The 23,750-nt window shown below is 40.9% G+C and overlaps 1 protein-coding gene and 1 long non-coding RNA gene across 2 annotated transcripts; one reads left to right on the top strand and one right to left on the bottom strand.

Annotated features, from left to right (window-relative positions):
- Positions 1 to 1,186: 1,186 nt before the first annotated feature.
- Positions 1,187 to 22,071, top strand: LOC148973383 (uncharacterized). The gene is made up of 3 exons (XR_016146771.1): positions 1,187 to 1,452; positions 3,577 to 3,799; positions 21,432 to 22,071. It is a non-coding gene; the product is annotated as an uncharacterized LOC148973383 (long non-coding RNA).
- LOC148973384 (uncharacterized) lies at positions 7,397 to 15,149 on the bottom strand. The gene is made up of 3 exons (XM_089121613.1): positions 14,950 to 15,149; positions 7,960 to 14,419; positions 7,397 to 7,557 (listed from the first exon to the last, which is right to left on the bottom strand). The coding sequence occupies exon 2, from the start codon at positions 14,209 to 14,211 to the stop codon at positions 8,347 to 8,349; it is 5,865 nt and encodes a 1,954-aa protein (XP_088977739.1). The 5' UTR covers positions 14,212 to 14,419; positions 14,950 to 15,149; the 3' UTR covers positions 7,397 to 7,557; positions 7,960 to 8,346.
- Positions 22,072 to 23,750: the final 1,679 nt, after the last annotated feature.

Below are 23,750 nucleotides of genomic sequence, written 5' to 3'. Positions count from 1 at the left end.
CGTCTGTGACTTACTTTCACTTTTATTTGCGATGTTTGCACGTTGAATAGACGCTCAGCTGCTCATCTGCGGTGATGCGTGTCGCGTGTCGCATCTGACTAGGCTATAACATGACATATAGCCTATATAACACGCTCTCACTCGTTTATTTTTTAGCATTTTTGGGAGGAGTAAAATATACATATGTGGTTTCAACAACCAGATTGCGTTTACACCTAGTAAAGATCCGGACACAATGCGAGCCAGACTACCTCCAGATGTGGTCAGGCAGATCTGATCACGATCCGATCACAATGCGTTTACACCTTGCATTAACATGCGTTTTTTATTATCCGGATAACTTATCTGGATACAGATCGCATTTTAATACCAGGTGTAAACGGGGTCTATCAGAATCCAGAGTTTCAAGAAGATCAGAGAAACTAAAAATTTTGACACGAAAAAACTAAAAGGGGTACCCCTGACATTTTTTTCGGGGCGAGAAACTAAGTTTCTTCGATCTTCTCAAAACTCTGGATTCTGATAGAGGGCCTTGAGACTTAGACCTGAGTGCAATAATGGAGTCTCTAGACCCTTCCTGAGCTGAGATATTGATATCCCACGTAGCATTTATGCCATAGGCCTATTTCACAAGATGGCGACTGAGACCGGAAGTAGGGTAAACTTTTTTCCGGTGAAAGCGTTTAGCGCTAGCACAGTTGCAGTCGGAGGACAAATATGCGAAGACTAAAAGCGGTCCGTCATGTTGCTTAAATATTGTGACAGTTAAATATTGTGTAATATCATGATTTAAAAAAAAATGTAATGTAATATCACTCACTTCATTCATGCAATCTCCTGGACTAATTAGTGATAAAAAAAACAAAAAAAAAAAACCATGATGTTATACTATATTAACAGTCTGGGGTTCCCTAATAAAAAGAAATTAAATCTTATCATAAATGGTTTAACAGTATATTTGAAAACATACATAATTATGCGGTGCTAATACATATATTGCATATTACATAATCAATTTTCATGTATTTAAAAATGTGAGACAATATGTATGTTATGTAAGTTATCCGTCGTTATGGGAGTACGACGGATTTCCATCAATATCAGGGTCCCCCAGTCCTTGTGTCTTAAATTACCCTTTTCATTATTTTAAGGCTGTCAAATAGGCTAGTGTAATAAATGTCTTAATTTTAGTTTGAATGGGTCGGAAGGTTCACCCTGCTGCTTATGGAGATGTAATCAAAGCCTGGACTGGAGAAAAACAAGCCCAAAGTCGCTTAGAATAAGCGGACTTGGCAACACTGCTGCTAGCGCTGTCACCGGAAAAAAGTTTACCCTACTTCCGTTTCGGCGGCCATTTTGTGAAATAGTAGGTGGCGGTAATGCCTGGGGTAATGCACGAAATCGATGCGAATCGCCAATAAAAGGAAGAAGAAGAATAGTACACGCGATCAAGTAAGTGTTAAAAACTCTTTACACAGTTTAAAAACACATTTTACGCGGTCGTTTCTAAATGGCTTCTATCATGTTCAGCGCTCTTCGTGTGTGCTAACTAAAACACTTAAATAAGACGTGAATGTGTTCTCGCATACAAAACGGCTAGCGAACGGCTTTGTTATGAATGTAGTTATTAAAAAATTAACTATTCATATCGGCGAATTACAATGTTTGATAAAGATGGGATTCATTAGTATTTATGTTCCTGCAATTTTACTGTATCATTTGAGAAATAATATTTTAATATTAGACCAATTTTATTCTTTCAGTACAGTCAACAATCTGTTTCTAGCAGCAAATACTTATAATAAAGTGAGATGATCTGCTGCTGGTCCTGAATGGCTTGTCGAATGTTGATGATAGTCTAGGGATCATCTCTATTATCAAAACAGTTGAAAAGCCTTTTTATTTCATGTCAATAGATCATGTTTTCACCTCATTAATTATGTTGTTAGATCTGCAAATTGCCTCATTAAGCTCAATTTATTGGTGTCAACAGACTTGAGCAAATGACACGATCAACTTGTGACCTCTACAAGATCTAAGTAACGTTAAGTCTAATAACAGCATTTAATTTGATTTAATTTATGTTCCACATAAAACAAGTAAAGTCAGACTCAGAGAAACAAATTACATAAGTTTACTTTATTTTTCTAAATTATTATTTATATTTTGTATCTCTATTGTGTATATTTTTTTCTATAATTATTTTCCAACATGTTAATGAGAGGTAAGATCCTAGGAGTAAAGTATTTGTATGAAATTTCTTAAAAATAAAAAGAGGAATAATTTGTGAATTCGTAAAAACACTTTTCCCTGGTTTCACAAAAATAGTATAAGCCTAGTCTCAGACTAAAATGCATAATTGAGCTGTTTTAACGACTTCACTGACATTTTAAAATGTCAGTGCCATTGTTTTGTCTCAAGATGCACATTAGTAATGTTTTTTTTAAAGGACCACACTTGCGGTCTTTGCACTTGTCTACTTGCACGATGTAGGTATTTCCTGCATTTAGCCCAAGTGTTCAAGTAGGTGTGATGACTAGAACTTTTGATTACCCAATGGGACACGCTTATAGTGACACAAAAATGCAAGTGTTTACAGAGCTTTATTTTCATTTTCAATTCTTTGCATTTTAAAATCAACAATGTCTGGTTAGTAGTCCCCATATTACAAAAGTCATAATTTAAAAATATGGTGCTTCTAATTAAGTGATTTAAAAAGCAGCTGCAAATGTACAAAATGTAAATACCATACTCATCTTTGCAACATTAGAATGACACCAACAATTTGTTTTTCTACCAAATTACATGTAATAAGTAATTCATTTAACTTACAGTGGAATGTTTTCCTCATCATCTTGTGATTTCGGGGCATGATGTGAGTTCCCGCACCTAATGCATGGTGGGATACGCTCCAATGCGGTTTTCAAGATAGTGTACATTTAGTGTGTGTTCAGGGCATAGTAACAATCGGTTTTGAGTGTAATTCACCCAAAATGAAAATTACTGTATGCAAAAAATTCAAGTTTATAGAGTTTTAGTGTCAGTACTACATTAAACTACTGTATTATGTTGAGTATAATAAAGCAATGAGGGGATATCTGTCATTCCTGATAATGCCAAATGTCCTATGTTACCAATAAAATTGCAAGCATATTCATCTAATATAATTCTGTATTTTCAGCTTCAGAATCATGAATTTTTTTTATTCCGGTGTCTGTGGTCCTGTGCATTGGTTTCCCAGCACCAAGTCCAAACCTTTTCATTTCCACTCCCAATGTAATACCAAATTTAGCATTTTAATCAAAAGTAGTTTCTTTGTTAACCTTTTACCATATGTCTTGCAGTATCGCAAAATCGTGAGTTCAGTATTATGATATATATTGAATCCTAACATGAGGTAATTAATTAGGTAGGTAGGTAGGTAGGTAAATGTTTAACTGCATGTGAAAGTTAATACTGTTAGGCAGGTAGGTAGGTAGGTAGGTAGGTATGTTAATGTGTAACTGTATGTGAAAATGAATGTGTAAATTAGTATAAAAACAAACTCAGTAAGTGTTTTTTTATTGATTTTGTCAGATCTCCTCCTCCGGTGATGCTCCTCCTCCTCCTCCTCCAGTGAAGCTCCTCCTCCTTCACTGAAGCTCCTCCCACTGCAGTTCACCAGTAAACGCTGGAATATTCCCCTCAGCTACATGTGAAGATGAGCATCAAACCATCAGGAAGAGCTGAAATCTGCAAACACAGAGTTTATTGAAGGACACAGAACACTGCAGAATGAAACACATTGAAGAATAAAGAGGTTGGTGTTAATTCTTGATTCTTTATTAAAGGCACTGTATGTATGTTTTGCCACTAGAAGTCGCTTATTCTAAACAAAGGCATAGCCTGATAATGCTGTGAATGAGCGTGGAATCATTGGAGGTCTTGTCCGATGAAATACAATCCGATGGGACTTAGACAGAAATCATGTTAATGAGCTAATGTATTGAAGTTTTATTAACATTACGGACTGAGAGCCGAGGCCGCTGAAGCAATTGCTAATCAGAGACACCTCCGCGACACACTGGGCCTCACGTTCCATTGAGAGGAGTGGAGCATTTATTATACTTGCTAAAACACATGATGCAAAATGCTATTAGCTAGATGGATATTAGAGTATCATATTAATAAAAGCTGGATGACTTGTGTTGCTAAATGTCACACAGTTATTTTAAAGGGGTGGTTGATTATGATTTCACTTTTCTAACTCTAGCTAGTCCGTGTAGACTAGCTAGTACGTGTAAAAGGTCCATTCTATCCTTGGGCCGTAGGCAACCGAACCCACTATTTTTATAATGGCATAAATTCTACGTGGGATCTCAATATCTCAGATCTGGAAGGGTCTAGAGCCTCCATTTTTGCATTCCAGCCACTTTCTTGTTTTTAAACCGACAATGTGTAACTGCATGTGAAAGTGAATGTTTAACTGCATGTGAAAGTGAATGTGTAACTGCATGTGAAAGTTAATGTGTAACTGCATGTGAAAATCAATGTTTAACTGCATGTGAAAGTGAATGTGTAACTGCATGTGAAAGTCAATGTTTAACTGCATGTGAAAGTCAATGTGTAACTGCATGTGAAAGTTAATGTGTAACTGCATGTGAAAATCAATGTGTAACTGCATGTGACATTTAATACTGGTAGGTAAGTAGGTAGGTAGGTTAATGTGTAACTGCATGTGAAAGTTAATACTGGTAGGTAGGTAGGTAGGTAGGTAGGTAGGTAGGTAGGTTAATGTGTAACTGCATGTGAAAGTTGATATTGGTAGTTAGGTAGGTAGGTTTATGTGTAACTGCATGTGAAAGTTGATACTGGTAGTTAGGTAGGTAGGTTAATGTGTAACTACATGTGAAAGTTAATACTGGTAGGTAGGTAGGTTAATGTGTAACTGCATGTGAAAGTTGATACTGGTAGTTAGGTAGGTAGGTTAATGTGTAACTGCATGTGAAAGTTGATATTGGTAGTTAGGTAGGTAGGTTTATGTGTAACTGCATGTGAAAGTTGATACTGGTAGTTAGGTAGGTTAATGTGTAACTGCATGTGAAAGTTGATACTGGTAAGTAGGTAGGTTAATGTGTAACTGCATGTGAAAGTTGATACTGGTAGTTAGGTAGGTAGGTTTATGTGTAACTGCATGTGAAAGTTGATACTGGTAGTTAGGTAGGTAGATTAATGTGTAACTGCATGTGAAAGTTAATACTGGTAGGTAGGTAGATTAATGTGTAACTGCATGTGAAAGTTGATATTGGTAGTTAGGTAGGTAGATTAATGTGTAACTGCATGTGAAAGTTAATACTGGTAGGTAGGTAGATTAATGTGTAACTGCATGTGAAAGTTGATATTGGTAGTTAGGTAGGTAGATTAATGTGTAACTGCATGTGAAAGTTGATATTGGTAGTTAGGTAGGTAGATTAATGTGTAACTGCATGTGAAAGTTGATATTGGTAGTTAGGTAGGTAGGTTTATGTGTAACTGCATGTGAAAGTTGATACTGGTAAGTAGGTAGGTAGATTAATGTGTAACTGCATGTGAAAGTTGATATTGGTAGTTAGGTAGGTAGGTTTATGTGTAACTACATGTGAAAGTTAATACTGGTAGGTAGGTAGGTTAATGTGTAACTGCATGTGAAAGTTGATACTGGTAGTTAGGTAGGTAGATTAATGTGTAACTGCATGTGAAAGTTGATACTGGTAGTTAGGTAGGTAGATTAATGTGTAACTGCATGTGAAAGTTAATACTGGTAGGTAGGTAGATTAATGTGTAACTGCATGTGAAAGTTGATATTGGTAGTTAGGTAGGTAGGTTTATGTGTAACTGCATGTGAAAGTTGATACTGGTAGTTAGGTAGGTAGGTTTATGTGTAACTACATGTGAAAGTTAATACTGGTAGGTAGGTAGGTTAATGTGTAACTGCATGTGAAAGTTGATTCTGGTAGTTAGGTAGGTAGGTTGGTTAATGTGTAACTGCATGTGAAAGTTAATACTGGTAGTTAGATAGGTAGGTTAAATTGGAACTGCATGTGAAAGTTAACTTGTTGTTAGGTAGGTAGGTTTATTTGTAACTGCATGTGAAAGTTAATACTGGTAGGTAGGTAGGTAAATGTTTAACTGCATGTACAAGTTAATACTGTTAGGCAGGTAGGTAGGTAGGTATCATACGTAACATGCCCAAATTTAAATGACACATCCATCCCCCACACTTTTTAAAAGCTTGCTACGCCTCTGCATGCTGGTGCTTCTTCTCTTCAGTTCAGACCACTCATTTTCTATATGGTTCAGGTCAGGGTCTGGGACGGTCATGGCAGAAGCGTCATTTTGTGCTCCCTAACACATTTTTGTGTTGATTTTTGATGTTTGTTTTGGATCGTTGTCCAGATGGAAGATCCAACCATGGCCCATTATAAGATTTCTAGCAGAAGGCGTCAGGTTTTGATTTTTTTATCTGTTGATATTTAATAGAATCCACAATGCCATGTGTCTGAATAAGAAGTCCAGGACCTCCTGCAGAAAAATAGGCCCCCAACATTAAAGATCCAATGGTATATTAAATTGTACACATGGGGTACTTTTTATCCTCATGTCCATCTAACTATCTAGTGTGCTTACTGCCAATAAGCTCTTTTTTTCAGACTGATCTCATGAATTAGCGTGTGTATGACACGCCAATTTGTATTTCCATTTTTGGCGTGCCATCAAGACTCATAATCGCTTTTCAGCGTGTTTATGAACGCCGTTGACTTAACGTTATATAAATATGTGATTTACCTGGGGTTAATGGCATTCATGACTGTTCCCTTACCATCCTAGGTAAAAAAAAGATGACTTACCTCAACCCCATCCCCAAACTTAACCGTCACTGGGGTCAATGGCATTTATGACTGGACATTTGATGGCGTGTACAGACACACGGAATGACGCGGACGTTACATACACGCGGATAGCTCAAAATGCGTAGAGTTAACACACCACTTGACTTGAAAGTGTCAGACTTTTGTGAAAGTTTACACAAAAGTCATGATGTCATGTTGTTTTTTTTAGTCTCATCTGACCACAGAACCCTGTATCGTTTGAAGATCCAGTCGTGTCTGACCACTGAATATGCTGGAGTTTGTTTTTGGAGGAGTGAGTAGGATTTTTCTTGAAACCCTCTCAAACAACATGTGGGGATGTAGGGGTTGTTTTATTTTTTTTATTGAATACTTGTAGGTAGGTAGGTTAATGTGTAACTGCATGTGGAAGTTAATTTTGGTAGGTAGGTAAGGCAAGGCAAGTTTATTTATACAGCACATTTCATACACAATGGCAATTCAAAGTGCTTTACATAGAAGAAATTAAAATAATCAAAAGAAATCTGTTATAGAGGCTTTGGACTGTTAGGTTTGGATTAGGTAATGGATGAGTAAACCCTTCTGGGTGCCGGTAAGAGCACAAATAATGAGGAGACAGGTGGTCAGATTAATTTGGTGTATTGTAGATAGATGGATGGGCCACAACTGTATATTCAATGATGTACATAGTCTGAAAAATAAGTACAATAAAGAGAATGAATAAACTAAATATACAATAAGAAGCATGCACTGTTACATAATTAAATGATTATCCAGAATACTCATTATTGACATTTCTCTACGAGACATCTAGCTAAGTAAACTGAAACGAAGTATTAAACAGGAAAAAAATACACACGGCGAGGGCCATTGTCATCAATAACATTCAGTGCCCATATATGGATAATCGTATGGCTCATATGCAGAGCATACAGACAAACATGACGCTGATCGTCTAGTATTAGAACATCTTAACAGACCGACTAACAGCACCTCATTAATAACCCATAACACTGATATGGTGCTTAATAAAGAATGAATCGTCACACTTTAAGGAATAGCCTAATACTAAATAATAATACTAGCCTATTACCGATCTGAATAACACAGAACGATCTATACAGGACATGTCCGGACATGCACTTATGTCACGGACGCTTAACTCTATTCAGATCAAGTTACACAACTCAAATCAACCTAAATATAATAAAAGTGACTTACTTTGAGGGCAATGACTAACATCACAATATTAGAGTTGCACCAATCACCCTGAATGAACGGGAATCAACTTTACAGCTGACAGCTCTCACAGATTACATGCACTCAGCAGATAGCGGCAATTGAACTGACGACTGTACACAGTTCTGCAGGTTACCATGACTACGGTTTCAGAATAAAAGTCCAGACTGAATGAGCCTTTAATACAGCCGCCCCCAAAGATGTGGAGCATCTTTGCTGCCATGAAAGGCGACTTCACTTATTAGCTGCTAGAAGCATCAGGATCATCCTTAGGTAAGGCTGGCAGGATGACTAGGCGGGCTACTGGTCTGGTATAAACTTGGTCCTTTATCTGCACGTCCGCTGAACGGATTTGACCATCCAGGCTCAGGTGAGTTTTGATAACTTGTCCCACAGGCCATAAACCACGAGGTAATTGGGGGTCGACAACTAAAACAAATGTTTTTTCCTTCAAGTTAGGGGGAGAGGCTTGCCATTTCTGGCGAGTTTGAAGGCTGGGAAGATAGTCCCTGATGAACCTTGACCAGAATTGGTCCGCTATGACCTGGGAATGTCGCCAGCGCCGGCGACTTAGCATCTCTGATTCTGGGTAAATGACTTGAGGCAGAGATCCATCCGGCCGCCCCATGAGGAAACTATTTGGCGTCACTGGGTCAGTATCTGCAATATCGGACGATACGTAACCCAAGGGTTTTGAATTCAGGATGGCCTCTACCTCCAGCAAGACAGTCATCAACACTTCCTCGGGAACTGACTGTGAACCCAAAACCGTGTACAAGGCTGATTTAACAGATCTCACCTCCCGTTCCCAGACTCCACCGAAGTGGGGGGCCGACGGGGGATTGAAATGGAAATGGATCTTATGGCGAGCAAGCTGATGCTGTATATCAGGAACTAATGCGGCATAAGCTTCCCGTAACTCCCTTTCACCCCCGCGGAAGTTCGTACCTCGATCCGACCACAACTCAGCCGGTGTCCCTCTCCTCGAGACAAACCTTCTAAGAGCCATGAGGAAGGAGTCGGTACTCATGCTTGGAAGTAAGTCTAAATGGACTGCTCTCGTGGTCAAACATTTAAACAGAATACCCCAACGTTTCTCTGTACGTCTTCCGAGTTTGACCAGCAATGGTCCAAAACAGTCCATTCCACAAGAATAGAAGGCAGGCTTGTAGAGCCGAAGACGAGCGGAGGGAAGATCTGCCATCTTAGGAATTGTCGGTTGGGCCCTCCACCGTTGACATTCTGGACACTCGTGTTGAAACCGTCGTACAGCTTCGCGGCCACGAAGAATCCAGTAATATCTCCGTAGTTCGGCAAACAGCCGTTCAGATCCAGAATGATGTAATTTCTGGTCATAATGGTGTATGATCAAACGGGTGACTGGGTGATAAGGGTCCAAAACCAGAGGATGCAAAACAGAGTCCTCAATGCCTGCAACTCTCCTCAAACGACCTCCTACCCTGATAAGACCACTGGACAGATCCATTTCAGGGGCTAAGGTAATTAGACGACTTTTGGACCGGACTGACTTCCCGCTCTCTAACAATTTAAAGTCCTCAGGAAAAGATTCTTGTTGCACCCGTCTGAGAATTTGGAGCTCAGCCTGATGGTAATCCTCAGCCTGGGGAGAAGTTCCAGGAGAAATGGTAGTTCGAAGTTCTTGGGCTGTCACATCTAATAGTTCCTGCCAGGTATGGTAGTTCCATCTGTCAGTATTGCCAGAAGAGGGAGGGCAGGTACTGATCCCACAAAAGGCAGATTTCCGCAGTTCCGCCTTGTCTGCCATGTTCTCAGTCTTAGGAAATACTGGCCAATTCTTGGCATCCCGGAGGAGGAAGGAGGGTCCTTGAGACCATCGGTTTGGTACAGCAAGGTATTGGAGAGGTTTTCCTTTCGTGAGGTCATCCGCCGGGTTGTCTGCAGAGCTTACATAATGCCATGAACACTTCGCCGTCAACTCCTGGATCTCAGCAATTCTGTTTCCTACGAAGACTCTGTATCGACAGGACTCAGAACTCAACCACTGAAGGACCGTGGTAGAGTCTGTCCACAGGGAAGTAGACTTGATAGGTAGGGTCAACTCTTTCTCAAGTAACTTAGCCAACTGTGCTGCGACTAGACTTCCGCAGAGTTCCAGTCTTGGAATAGAGTGAGCTCGTCTAGGAGTGACACGCGAGCGTGCTATGATGAAGGACAGATAGATCCGACCTTCCTGGTCAGTAGTCCGGAGGTAAGCCACCGCTCCATATGCCTGCTCCGAAGCATCCGAGAAGACATGTACCTCATGAGTAGCTCCACTCATTTCAACTTCAGGAGGGAGATATGGCCGGGAAAAGGTGATACAAGGTAGGTATTGGAGTTCCTCTTCCCAATTATTCCAAGACTGGAGGAGCTCAGGTGGTAGGTTGGGGTCATCCCACCCTCTCTGCTTGTTCCACAGTTGCTTAATGATCACTTTCGCTCGAGTCGTATAAGGTAGAAGCCAGCCAAGAGGGTCGTATTGGGAAGCTAGTACCTTGTAGATATTCCTCAATGTAAGAGTGTTATATACCACAGGTCGGTGCTTGTAGGACAAAGTGTCCGCCTGCCAGTTCCAGCTCAGACCTAGCGTTGATTCAGAGAGATCGGATTTCTCCTGCGTCAACCACAGTTCCACACTCACAGCTCGGGCATTGGTTGGTAGGTGACTCACCACACTAGGATCATTGCAGGCCCACTGGCGAATGTCAAATCCAGCTCCAGAGAGGATATTTCGTAGTCGATCAATCAAACTTCGCGCTGCTTCAACAGTAGGCAGGCTCTGCAAGCAATTATCGACATAGAAACACTTCTCCATTGAAAACTGAATCGTCTCATCCGTCTGGGGATGTTGCTGTACATGGCGTTGTAGTGCGTAGGTTGCACAGCATGGACTGGAGGTCGTGCCAAAAGGTAGTACCTGCCATTCAAAAATCCTTGGTGCCTCATCCATCTTCAGGTCCCGCCAAAGGAAACGGAGTAGATGACGGTCCCCAGGTAGAAGGCGAACCTGGTGGAACATCGCCTTGATGTCCCCACTCACTGCCACGGGATGTTCCCTGAAGCGGATAAGAACTCCCAACAACGAGGCGCCAAGGGTGGGCCCTGGCAACAGGTACTGATTGAGGCTATGTCCTTGATATTGGTGTGAGCAGTTAAACACGATGCGGAACTTCCCATTGTGACTAACAATGTGGTGAGGGATGTACCAGCACTCAGCCGAATCAGGTAAAGGGTCAGTCGCTTCCCGAACAGCTCCTGTCTCGACTAATTTCCTCATTTCCTCTTTATAGACTTCAGCTTTAACAGGGTCCTTCAACAGACGCCTTTCTACACTGCGAAGGGTAGGTAGGACGGACTCCTTAGGTGCATTCAAACAAGGCATGTCCTTACGTCGCAGTAAAGGCGTAGCTAACCGATTGATGCCCTCCACATGGTGAGTGCGAGTTTCCATCTCAAGCAGCTGAAGAGCCTCATGATCTTGCTTGGACCGGGTTACATCTTTACTCTCCCACTGCGGACCCACATCCAACTGCCACAGGCGTTGAACATTCTGGAAGAGTTCATCCTGTATTGGATCCATGGTAGTTAACAGGCATTGCTGGGCTGCAGGAGGCCGCCCCATGAAAGGAATGGGGCCCTGGAGCGTCCATCCTAGGCGTGTATGAACTGCAGCTGGCGCACCCGGGCCGCCCCAACGAACAGGCTCTGTCGGAATTATGAGATGGGGCTGATCGGAACCGATGAGAAGTAAAGGCTGGACTTCAGTAAGTGTACTGATTGGAAGACCCTGCAGATGTCTGTACTTCTGTCGTAGCTGTTCTACTGGGTAAGACTGGCGAGATAGGTTAAGACGATCTGCTGTGAAGGCATGATTGATCTTATAACTGGTTTGGGGTTTACAGATGGAAGAGATCCGAAAGGATATGGAAGAACCATGAAGGACCTGGATATCGTCTCTCACTGTCCGTAAAGGAAGATCCTCAGGAACACCCTTGATCCCCAAGGCCGTAACTGCAGGGGAGAGCAGAATAGTCCTCTCCGAGCCATCATCAAGAAGAGCGAAGGTGTCAAGGGTGCGATCTTCATAATGTAGATTTACAGGAACCACTTTGAGCATGACTCGACCTCCTTCAGAGGGTTTGTCCAGGAAGAATCGATCAGGAGAGGAATTCGTCAGGCAACTCTTCTCCACTTGAGCTGAATCCTCCCTCGGGGATAGACCAACATTCACCTCATGAAGAGGGCGGAGATGTGTGCCTTGGCAGAGGTTGCACGGTTTCTTAAGGTCACATTGAGCAGCATGGTGTGACCTAGCACATCGCCAACAACGATTGTTACTCCGAATCCATGTCCTGACCTGGTCAGAGGTAAGCTTATTGAAGGATGCACACTGGCTTAGGTAATGCTCAGTCTTATCACAGAATGGACAATACCGTTTCACTTTAGAAGGTTTAGTTTGTGAAACGAGACCCTTGCGAGAAATGGGAGTCTCCACCGGGGGTTCTTTAACCCCATGCAGAATGGTCACAGTTCTCTTTCCAGAGTCTTGCTTGGCGTGAAAGACTTTAGACATCGGCTCGGCATCGTAGCTGTGGCACCATGTTTCGTAACGGAGCCAATTCGAAAGGTCAACCAGATTAGGGGTCGTGCCAGGTTGGTGGAACATATGGCGACGAAAGTCAGCACGCAGCTCAGGTGGAAGCTTACTAAGAAGTCGCGCCACATGGGACCCACAACTCAGCTCCAGTTCACCGTCGCGTCCCAAGGTTGTCAGTAGTCCTACTAGCGACTGTACCTGGAGCGCGAACCTCTGAAAGGCAGATATATCACCTCGCTTGATGTCAGGACTTTCTAGAACAACAGCGATCCTCCTTAAGGCCAGCTGATGCGGTTGGCCGAACTTCTCATGAAGTGCAGTCATTGTATCAGTGAATGGGGTACGGGAGTTCAAATAAGCGTCCGCTATCATTCTAGCCTCCTCAAGCTTGAGATGATCCACTAAGATCTGGTATTTGAAAAGTTCCGTCCCGTCAGGGGGGAGCAGGTTCTCTAACGCAATCCGAAGTCGGGCAAACTCACCCGGATCAGGCCTGCTAAACTTAGGAATTGTAGGGGTAGGTCCTCGGTACACATGTTCAGACCTAGATGCTGCAGGAGGTTGATTGGGTTCTACCTTCATCGCTAAATTTGGAGGAATCGAATAAGCAGGCATAGAGCTGAACCATGAGGAGATAGGCACCGACGTGCGGCTGGCAGGTAAAGGCATGGCTGCAGGTGTTAGCAGCTCTTGGAGCTCTTTAGGAGTAGGAGGAGGGGGAAATCCCCAGACATCAGGAGCATAAGGTTTAGGAGGGCGTGACTGAGTAGCCGGTGAAACATAAGAATACTTTCTGGTCCCTGGCATCACAGGTAGGTGAATTGTGGCACCGGTATCAGACAAAGCAAGGTCATCCAACCGTGTGAGGTCAACATCAGGCTCAGGCCACGGTGGTGGGGGAAGCTCAGTGACATGTCCATCCTCCACTAGGTTTGTAGATTCATATGGCCTCAGGAGAGGGCTGGATAACTGAGACGCTGTCGGCTGTGCTGGCGATAAGTTCTCTCCTCTAGCTTTACTGAGATCGACTCGAAGGGACTGAGCCACCTGAACTAATTCTCGTACTTCTGCTCTGACTTCTCTCAACTCCCTTAAGTCAGCCTGGAAAGCCTGATGTGTCTGCATTAGTTGAGCATGCTCCTGGCGCAAGTGCTGTCGATCACTGACATGTACAGAGGTAGTAAAATCAGCTGCCGAAGGCGACAAGAAGGATTGCCGAGGAAAAACAACATGCTGTGGAGGCATATAACTAGAGGACATGATCTGTGAGCCACCAGAATATACCAAGTCACCACCAGAGGCAGAGGCGTATGGCTGGAAGGATGGGGGAGGAGTCCGGTGCACAGGTGCCTCCCAGGTGTGTGGAACATCATGCGCAGTGACAGGTCGGCCTCGGGGATAATGTACCTCATACTGTTGTAGGTAAGCTGGGGGACGAGTATTGCGCTTAGGGCGAGTTCCTCCAATCCTCTCCTCATCAGAGTCCATAACTTCAGAAGGGAGAACTCACTCCGGCTCGAAGGACCAATGTGTTATAGAGGCTTTGGACTGTTAGGTTTGGATTAGGTAATGGATGAGTAAACCCTTCTGGGTGCCGGTAAGAGCACAAATAATGAGGAGACAGGTGGTCAGATTAATTTGGTGTATTGTAGATAGATGGATGGGCCACAACTGTATATTCAATGATGTACATAGTCTGAAAAATAAGTACAATAAAGAGAATGAATAAACTAAATATACAATAAGAAGCATGCACTGTTACATAATTAAATGATTATCCAGAATACTCATTATTGACATTTCTCTACGAGACATCTAGCTAAGTAAACTGAAACGAAGTATTAAACAGGAAAAAAATACACACGGCGAGGGCCATTGTCATCAATAACATTCAGTGCCCATATATGGATAATCGTATGGCTCATATGCAGAGCATACAGACAAACATGACGCTGATCGTCTAGTATTAGAACATCTTAACAGACCGACTAACAGCACCTCATTAATAACCCATAACACTGATATGGTGCTTAATAAAGAATGAATCGTCACACTTTAAGGAATAGCCTAATACTAAATAATAATACTAGCCTATTACCGATCTGAATAACACAGAACGATCTATACAGGACATGTCCGGACATGCACTTATGTCACGGACGCTTAACTCTATTCAGATCAAGTTACACAACTCAAATCAACCTAAATATAATAAAAGTGACTTACTTTGAGGGCAATGACTAACATCACAATATTAGAGTTGCACCAATCACCCTGAATGAACGGGAATCAACTTTACAGCTGACAGCTCTCACAGATTACATGCACTCAGCAGATAGCGGCAATTGAACTGACGACTGTACACAGTTCTGCAGGTTACCATGACTACGGTTTCAGAATAAAAGTCCAGACTGAATGAGCCTTTAATACAAAATCAGAATAATTAAAACAGTTTAGAATAAAAAAATTATGAAAAATAAAAATAACGATACAAATAAAATACAGTAAATAATTAAAACAATGTAGAATCAAAAATAAAATGAAGTGCAGTAACACTTGGACGAACAGTGGCACAGTGCTCAATCAGTAAATGCACAGCTAAACAGATGTGTTTTGAGTCTTGATTTGAATGTGACTACTGTAGGAGCACACCTGATCTCTTCTGGAAGCTGGTTCCAGCTGCGGCTGGCATAATGGCTAAAAGCAGACTCTCCATGCTTAGAGTGAACCCTTGGTATATCTAGCTGATGTGATCCTTTAATGATCTGAGTGATCTATGTAGGTAGGTAGGTTTGAATAAGCATCAAAAAATGATTTGTGTACTATCAACATTTCCATTATTTATTATTATTTAATGTCAAGCACTATTTTACTCACACTGCACATCACTTCATTTCTCAAAGAGTCTGAAAACATTTGGACCATCCCAAAAGGGATGAAAATTATAGTTTGGGGGGTTAGTAAAAATAATACTTAGTAATTGAGTAGGCTACACTTGTTCACTTCAGTCGTGATAATTCAGTGCGTTCATCTGAGTCTCGTTGGTCCGTCACTGCTCATCAATGTCAGAATATTTGAGATGACCAATCAAAGTTGGCTGCTTTATGTTCACAAAAGCATGCAAGTTGTTGAGTTTCCAACATGTTGTGTGATGCTTTCTCCGGCGTGTGTAAAGTCTCCATGAGTGATCGCTCTTGTGTTCGACCTCGAGCGCTCTTGGAAAAATTTTGGTTGGAATCTGAAAGCAACCAATATTTTTTAGAGGCTGCTAAAAATACATATAGCACCTTTAAATGTATTTTTTTAAAGTGCCTTTTCTTTTATGCAACTTAATAAACCTGCTACAATCCGAGTAACTTAAGTCTAAACTAGGGGTGCACGATATATCGAATCAATATCGTTATCGCGATATCACGTTGCTCGATATCCATATCGAAAGTGTCGCGATATTTACGCAATATTTTGTTTATGATGCGTCTGGTCCGACATGCACCGTTGCATTTCCCCCCGACTCATTTCCTGATTCTCCTTCTCCATAAACAATATTAAATCAAGAGAGGTTTAACTTTTCATGCTACAGATTTCCCACAGTGGTCAGAAAGAACGGGGGAGACACTTTGTTTTTCTCAATATAAAGTCGCTACTCGCTCCAAAGCTAACCGCCGTCACTCTCTCACTTCTCCCTTGCTCTCCAACCACACAGTTCCACACACACACACTTGCCGGCGGCTCGACGCGCACACCAGCGCACAAGTATAAACATCAGGCCACGGTCCACCTGGCAACTTCATGCGTTTTCACTGATCGGATAGCTATCTGATTTATCAAAATACGATCTTCAATTCCCGCGCTATATGCAGATTTAATGGAGTGCACGTCACCGAAAGCAACAGTTATGAGCTGCGTTTTATGATCATCAGGTAAAATAAGATCAGTTAGTTTATTTACTTTTAATGAAGATAACTGTGAAAAACGTCTGCGACTTACTTTCACTTTGATAGTAAATGTTCACAGCAGCTGCTCATCTGCGGTGATGCGTGTTGCAGTCGCGCGCGTCGTCATATCTAGCCATAACATGACGAGCCTGTAACGTTCTCATTTTTTAGCGTTTTTGGAAGGAGTACATTTTGTGGTTTATTTAATAACGAGATGCATTTACATTTGTCCAGTTTCAACTGAAATGCGGCCCAGACCACCTCCTGAAGTGGTTTGAGCGATTAGATTCAAATACGTCACGAATGCGTTTCACGGGGCATTTACACCTGGTCTTTTCACGGTCATAGCTGTCCGGTCAAAGAAAACACATATAGTGGCGTTTATGTTGCATAGTGTGTTCTGTAGACTTGCTATTTATTTATTATCTTTTACACTGTAGTGTAGGCTACACAACTAACATGTCCTGTTCTGTTGACATATTATTTAGGCCTATTTATTAATGCTGTACCAGTCCAATATTACTGTCAGTTGAAATAAATCTTATGTTGTAAGAAAACTTGTTTTATTTATTAATCTTTTTGATGCGTTTTCCAATAACTTTTGTAGTTTTACATCCGTTTAAAAATATCGAAATTAATATCGATATCGCAATATTCATTATCGATATCGCAATATCACATTTTTGTCAATATCGTGCACCCCTAGTCTAAACATAAGGAAAACTCAAGACGAAAACACATTTGCTGTGATTCCTCTGCTGTGGAGCTGATCGGTCCTGAATAAATAAATCCTGCCCATTGTCAGACTGCATTTGAAACACAGCCGCTTATCGGCCTGTCAACAAACTATTGTGTGCATGGCAGGAGTGGATCTGTCTAATCCATATGAATAAATCAAAGTCAGTCTCATACCCGCTGCTTTAGAGGGCAGGAAGGAAAGGCTTAAGTTTATATTGGCTTTTCTACCAGGCTTCCTAATTTTAAGTATTGTGGGTAAGTCTTGGACATGTGTTAAAACTATGAGAAAGAGAGTGAGGTGAACGGGTGACACGAGTCAGAAAAATAAAGGGAGACTAGCATTTTAGTTCTGCGTCATTTCCCGTGTTAATGTTCTGCACGGAGACATCAAGAAATACACACACACATCTATCAGTCCAGCTGAACAAACGCACACTACATTTGGAATTAATCACACAGCACAAAACGCTCTCGCTCAGAAACGCACTAATGCCGAGTTCAGACTGCGTGATTTTCATAGTCGGGTCGCTGTTCTTTTCACACTGCATGACTATCTTGGCCAGCATTCAGTCACTGCTGTGTTCACACTGTACGATTGATTGGTGACAGAAGGTTTCACACTGCATGACTTTACAATCGGAAAAATCGCCGGCAGACTCTGTCTAGCACGTTGCGCGCAAACTACGTTTCACAACAAACACACGTGAGATGTGAAAAGGAAACAACGTGACACCACATGTGCAAGACCGGAGTTCTCACGTGAGACTTTTTTTTTTCGACCCGGTTGTGGTCCAGCTGGTAAAACGTCAGACACTCCTGCCAAATTTCTACAAATTTTTCTTCCATTTATTGTGTCCAAATAGACCGTGAAGAAGCTTTTTTTTCTGAAACAATGCCATATCATGTTAATATGTGATCTATAACTCCTCCCCGAACTCCCTGCTGCTCTGTATCTTGCTCTCTCACTGGCTGCCGGTGATCACCGATGTAGTTTTCAGTCAAAACACTTTTCACACCGCAGGATTTTGAGTCGCCGACAGCCGGTCCAGATATTTAGCATGCCAAATATCTCACGGGCGTTGGCGACTCGTCTGTGATTCTTTCAGTTCGCGTCTTTGCTCATTCACACTGCGTGATTGTCACTCGCGTGAACGAGCGCCGATTTTATTATCACTCGCGTGAACGAGCGCCGATTTTGATTATTTTAGCCACGATTTTGGCTCGCCGACAGGTTTTGAGAATTTGCCGACAAATGCTCGAAGTCACAGGCAAGTTGGCGCTCGTTCACGCGAGTGACAATCACGCAGTGTGAATGAGCAAAGACGCGAACTGAGAGAATCACGGACGAGTCGCCGACGCCCGTGAGATATTTGGCATGTTAAATATCTGGACCTGTCGGCGATTCAAAATCCTGCGGTGTGAAAAGTGTTTTTACTGAAAACTACATCGGCGATCACCGGCAGCCAGTGAGAGAGCAAGATACAGAGCAGCAGGGAGCTCAGGGAGGAGTTATCCCAGATAGCACAAGGCTGTTTGATCTCCTATTTACATCTGGAAGACTTATTTTAAAGAGTGTTTGCTCATCTGCAAGACGTCTATAGGACGTTTCCTGCAGATGTCAAATGGACACTTAGAAGATGTCTCTAAGATGTAATGATTTAGAATGCATGTTAAACTGACATCTTATAAACGTCTATTTGACATCTTTATAGACGTCTTGCAGATGAGCAAACACTCTTTAAAATACGTCTTCTAGATGTAAATAGGACATCAAATACCCTTGTGCTATCTGGGATAGATCACATATCAACATGATATGTCATTGTTTCAGGAAAAAAAGCTTCTTCTCGGTCTATTTGGACACAATAAATAGAAGAAAAATTAGTAGAAATTTGGCAGGAGCACTCGTGTCTGACGTTTCACCTGAGCTGGACCACAACCGGGTCGAAAAAAAAAAAAAGTCTCACGTGAGAACTCTGGTCTTGCAAGTTTTTGCTCACTTCAGTTTCTAACCAGCAGTTAATATTCCTGTCACCAATGAATTGCCTTTATACACAATAAAAAGCTGTTTATTTGCAATTCTTCAACATTAGCAACCAATTTAACGAGTTTTTTTTTCATTCAAAGTTACTTAATTCTTGCAGAGTCAATCTCTAAACATAAATGTCTTGCTTAAGGGCCCAATAGTGAAAGTTAACGGATCAGGTTTGTAAGGTGGTTTTCATTCCACAGCTCTGTCTCCTTTATTTAACACACCTATCATCAACTAATAAGACAACAACGGAACTTTGCTGTTGTAGATCTGCACAATTAACCTTTAAAAGATAGTGATCCCGACATGATCTTATTCCTAAACGACAACAATTTGGTTATGTCTATAGTATTGGAATAAAAGTGTATAAATTGGATAGTCTACGGTTGTGATCAAAATAGAGTAAGTAACCTTTTGAAAGTCAATTAACACTTTAAATAAAGATTGTATCAATTACATCGTTAAAGTATTTGTCATTAAGTCAAAACATTCGTTCAAAAACACAGACTACACTTGTTTCATTACTGGGTGTTTCAATATGAGTGAGTCATAAAATTTTAAAAATGCAATTTAAAGCTGCGGTCCGTAGATATTAAAAATTTAATATAGGTTAAAAATGATCCAAAATAAATTTTTGTACAAGCTCGGACAGATTCGCCTTGAAGTCGTTCATCCTCGGATGCTCAGTTACGTGGCGTGTACGTTAGATACTGCCTGTGTGACAGAAAACGCGTACATGCTAGAAATAGAATGATTATTTTCACGTGTTGGAAGCGTTTCCAGGCAAAAAAATAAAATAAAAATAGGAAATGTTTATATGTAATTCTGTCAACAAATACATATTAATAAATTAACCTGTAAATTAATCATTACAGTTTGATGTTTGAAAGGTTTTGGCATAAATTCAGATATCAATGTAATTTAAACAAATAATAATAATAATAATAATTATCTACTTTCAAATATTGCCATTATTTTTGCCTATATATAATTTCATGTCATTTTATTATTATTTTTTATAGTCCTGGTGTCCACTACAGAGGTCATAGCATAACATGAATAAAATATCTTTTTTTTTTTCATTTGTTTCTTATGCTCTTAACAAATGTGATTTGCATGAAGAAGAAAAAAAACTTTTGAAAAAAACAAAACAAAAAAAAAAAAAACGTTTTGGGCCTCAGGATGATGTAGAGTATTTTAACCATGGATGGCACATGTTGGTTATGAGACATTCGAGAAGAAAGAAAACTAATGTAGATGTTTATTCCTCAAACCAAAATGCAACAAAAGTCTTGTGTGATTTCTGAAGACTTTGATTAAACCATCGTATATGGACTATTATGGTGATTTTTTTTTTTAGGAGAAAAAAAAAATAATAAAAAATAATATCATCAAGGTTGGAACAGCAAGATGATTAAATAATGACAGAATATTTAACTAATCCACCACAATTACATCTCTATCATTCATTACCTTTCATATACAGCAGATGAAAACAGGCCTTAAAGCAGATTAAGCAACAAAACTGTAGAAATCTGCTGCAAACACTCGCATAAATCAAAACGTGCTTCAGTTAGTTAAGAAATTGATTTGTGAGAAGAGGGTGAATCATTTAATTTCAATTTGGCTCCTCTTTATAAATGCTTTCTTCTTCAAATTGAGATCCGCGCTGACACCGAGCCGTAACCTGACGTCCGTGACATGTCCAGACAGAATCCGTGTGCTACCCGACAAAAGCATGGGCTTTTGTTTGCAGACGGTGTCAAGAATATCTGCTAGTTACAAGGACATCTGATTTTTGACAACTTGCTCATTTCCAACCATGGCAGCTTTTCGCTTTCTCTAAACTGTTTGTGATGCTTTTATTCCCCTAACAAAACATCAGTGAGACGAGAAGTGTCAGTCTAACGGAGACTCGTGACTCATTAGGGTATTTTTGAACATGTGGAATGGAACGAATTCCGCTGATATTCTTTTTTTCCTGTCTTTCTTTTTTGTTCCAGTGCTGCGTTTATAAATTGCTGCGCTGACAATCAACCCCTTGGCATAACAAAGTGAGTCATGATGGAGGGAACAGCCAATCAGATACTTATTTCTCTGTTGGAGGTTGAATAAAATTAAAAACCATGATGGACAAAAGTGAGAACTTTCTCTGTACTTTTGGATGTATTGAGTGAAAGAGCGCCGTACTCAGTGTGATACTGTGATTGAACCCGGAGCCCGGCTGAGAGCTGGCAGCACTGATGTAATTTCCCACAGCGGAGTCCTGACTGCTGTACAGGCCGTACAGGTCTGCCACGGGTCCAGGACTGTTTGCACCGGGGAAACCTCCAGACCAGGAGGGTTAGCACCTATACAGGACACACACACCTGATCCATGAGACATCAAATGGCAGTCAATAAGGTGACAGAGACAGCTTCCAGCACAGAGAATCATGGGAAAGAATACATACACTGCCGTTCAAAAGCCTGGGGTCAGTAAGATATAAACGCACCTAAAGGATTATTAGGAACACCTGTTCAATTTCTCATTAATGCAATTTTCTAATCAACCAATCACCTGGCAGTTGCTTAAATGCATTTAGGGGTGTGGTCCTGGTCAAGACAATCTCCTGAACTCCAAACTGAATGTCAGAATGGGAAAGAAAGGTGATTTAAGCAATTTTGAGCTTGGCATGGTTGTTGGTGTCTGATGTATTTCACAATCTGCTCAGTTACTGGGATTTTCACACACAACCATTTCTAGGAAAACGAAAAAAAACGAAAGGGTAAACACCGTCGTTTTTTTTTCGGGTCGTTTTTTTTCTCAGCTCTGGAAGGGTCTAGAGCCTCCATTTTTGCACTCAGGTCAAAGTCTTGCGGCCCTCTATCAGAATCCAGAGTTTTGAGAAGATTGGAGGAACTTAATTTTTCGCCCGAAAAGGAAAACAAAAAAAACAAAAGGGGTAACACTGTCGTTTTTTTTTTTCCGGTCGAAATTTTGAAATTCGATATCTCAGCTCTGGAAGGGTCTAGAGCCTCCATTTTTGCACTCAGGTCAAAGTCTCACAGCCCTCTATCATAATCCAGAGTTTTGAGAGGATTGGAGAAACTTAATTTTTCGCCCAAAAACGAAAAAAAACAAAAGGGGTAACACTTTCGTTTTTTTTTCGGGTCGAAATTTTGAAATTCGATATCTCAGCTCTGGAAGGGTCTAGAGCCTCCATTTTTGCACTCAGGTCAAAGTCTCACAGCCCTCTATCATAATCCAGAGTTTTGAGAAGATTGGAGGAACTTAATTTTTCGCCCAAAAACAAAAAAAAACAAAAGGGGTAACACTGTCGTTTTTTTTTTCGGGTCGAAATTTTGAAATTCGATATCTCAGCTCTGGAAGGGTCTAGAGCCTCCATTTTTGCACTCACGTCAAAGTCTCACAGCCCTCTATCATAATCCAGAGTTTTGAGAAGATTGGAGGAACTTAATTTTTCGCCCAAAAGTGAAAAAAAACAAAAGGGGTAACACTGTCGTTTTTTTTTCGGGTCGAAATTTTGAAATTCGATATCTCAGCTCTGGAAGGGTCTAGAGCCTCCATTTTTGCACTCACGTCAAAGTCTCACAGCCCTCTATCATAATCCAGAGTTTTGAGAAGATTGGAGAAACTTAATTTTTCGCCCAAAAACGAAAAAAAACAAAAGGGGTAACACTGTAGGGATCGACCGATATGGATTTTTTAGTGCCGATACCGATACCGATTTTTTTCCCATCAGCCTTAGCCGATGACCGATACGGGCTGCCGATTTTCTTGAGCCGATATTTGGAGCCGATACATTTTGCTCCCTCAATTTACATCTTAAAAATAACATGATGTTAACAAATGTTACAGGTCTCAATTTAATAAAAGTAACATTTAACTAACTTCAAAATTAATATTTAACAAATAGTAAAAACATGTGAGGTAGAACAAGAACAAGTAGATAAACAATTTAAAAAATATTAAAAACATGAAGTAGAACAAAAAAAGTTCAATGCTGAAAATGAATATTTAAGCTTAAATTAAATAATTACACTATTGCACACAGTAGCAACCAGCATAATAAAGTGCACAGTGCACACTGTACTTCATTTTAAAAGAAACGAACTATGTACTGCATGGTTTCAATTTTCCTACATAAAATAAAATGAGCATGTCTAGTCTCTAATATTACTGCGATTGCGAGGGAGACAAACTCCACACGCCCCAAACCTCAGCCAGGTGAGCGCTGAATAAATCTCCCACAAAAAGCACAGAATAACGTTGGCATTCTCCTATGACCAGAGTTCGTTATCGTATGCATACTAGGGCT

The sequence above is a fragment of the Pimephales promelas genome, chromosome 16 (genome assembly GCF_988280905.1).
Source record: "Pimephales promelas chromosome 16, fPimPro1.hap1.1, whole genome shotgun sequence".
Taxonomy (NCBI): Eukaryota; Metazoa; Chordata; class Actinopteri; order Cypriniformes; family Leuciscidae; genus Pimephales; species Pimephales promelas.
Note: the sequence above shows the minus strand (reverse complement) of the source record. Positions and strands in the feature narration are given on the sequence as shown.

Bases quoted from the DNA above. Each gene is read 5' to 3' on its own strand.
- LOC148973384 (XM_089121613.1), bottom strand. From the start codon at position 14,211: ATGGACTCTGATGAGGAGAGGATTGGAGGAACTCGCCCTAAGCGCAAT.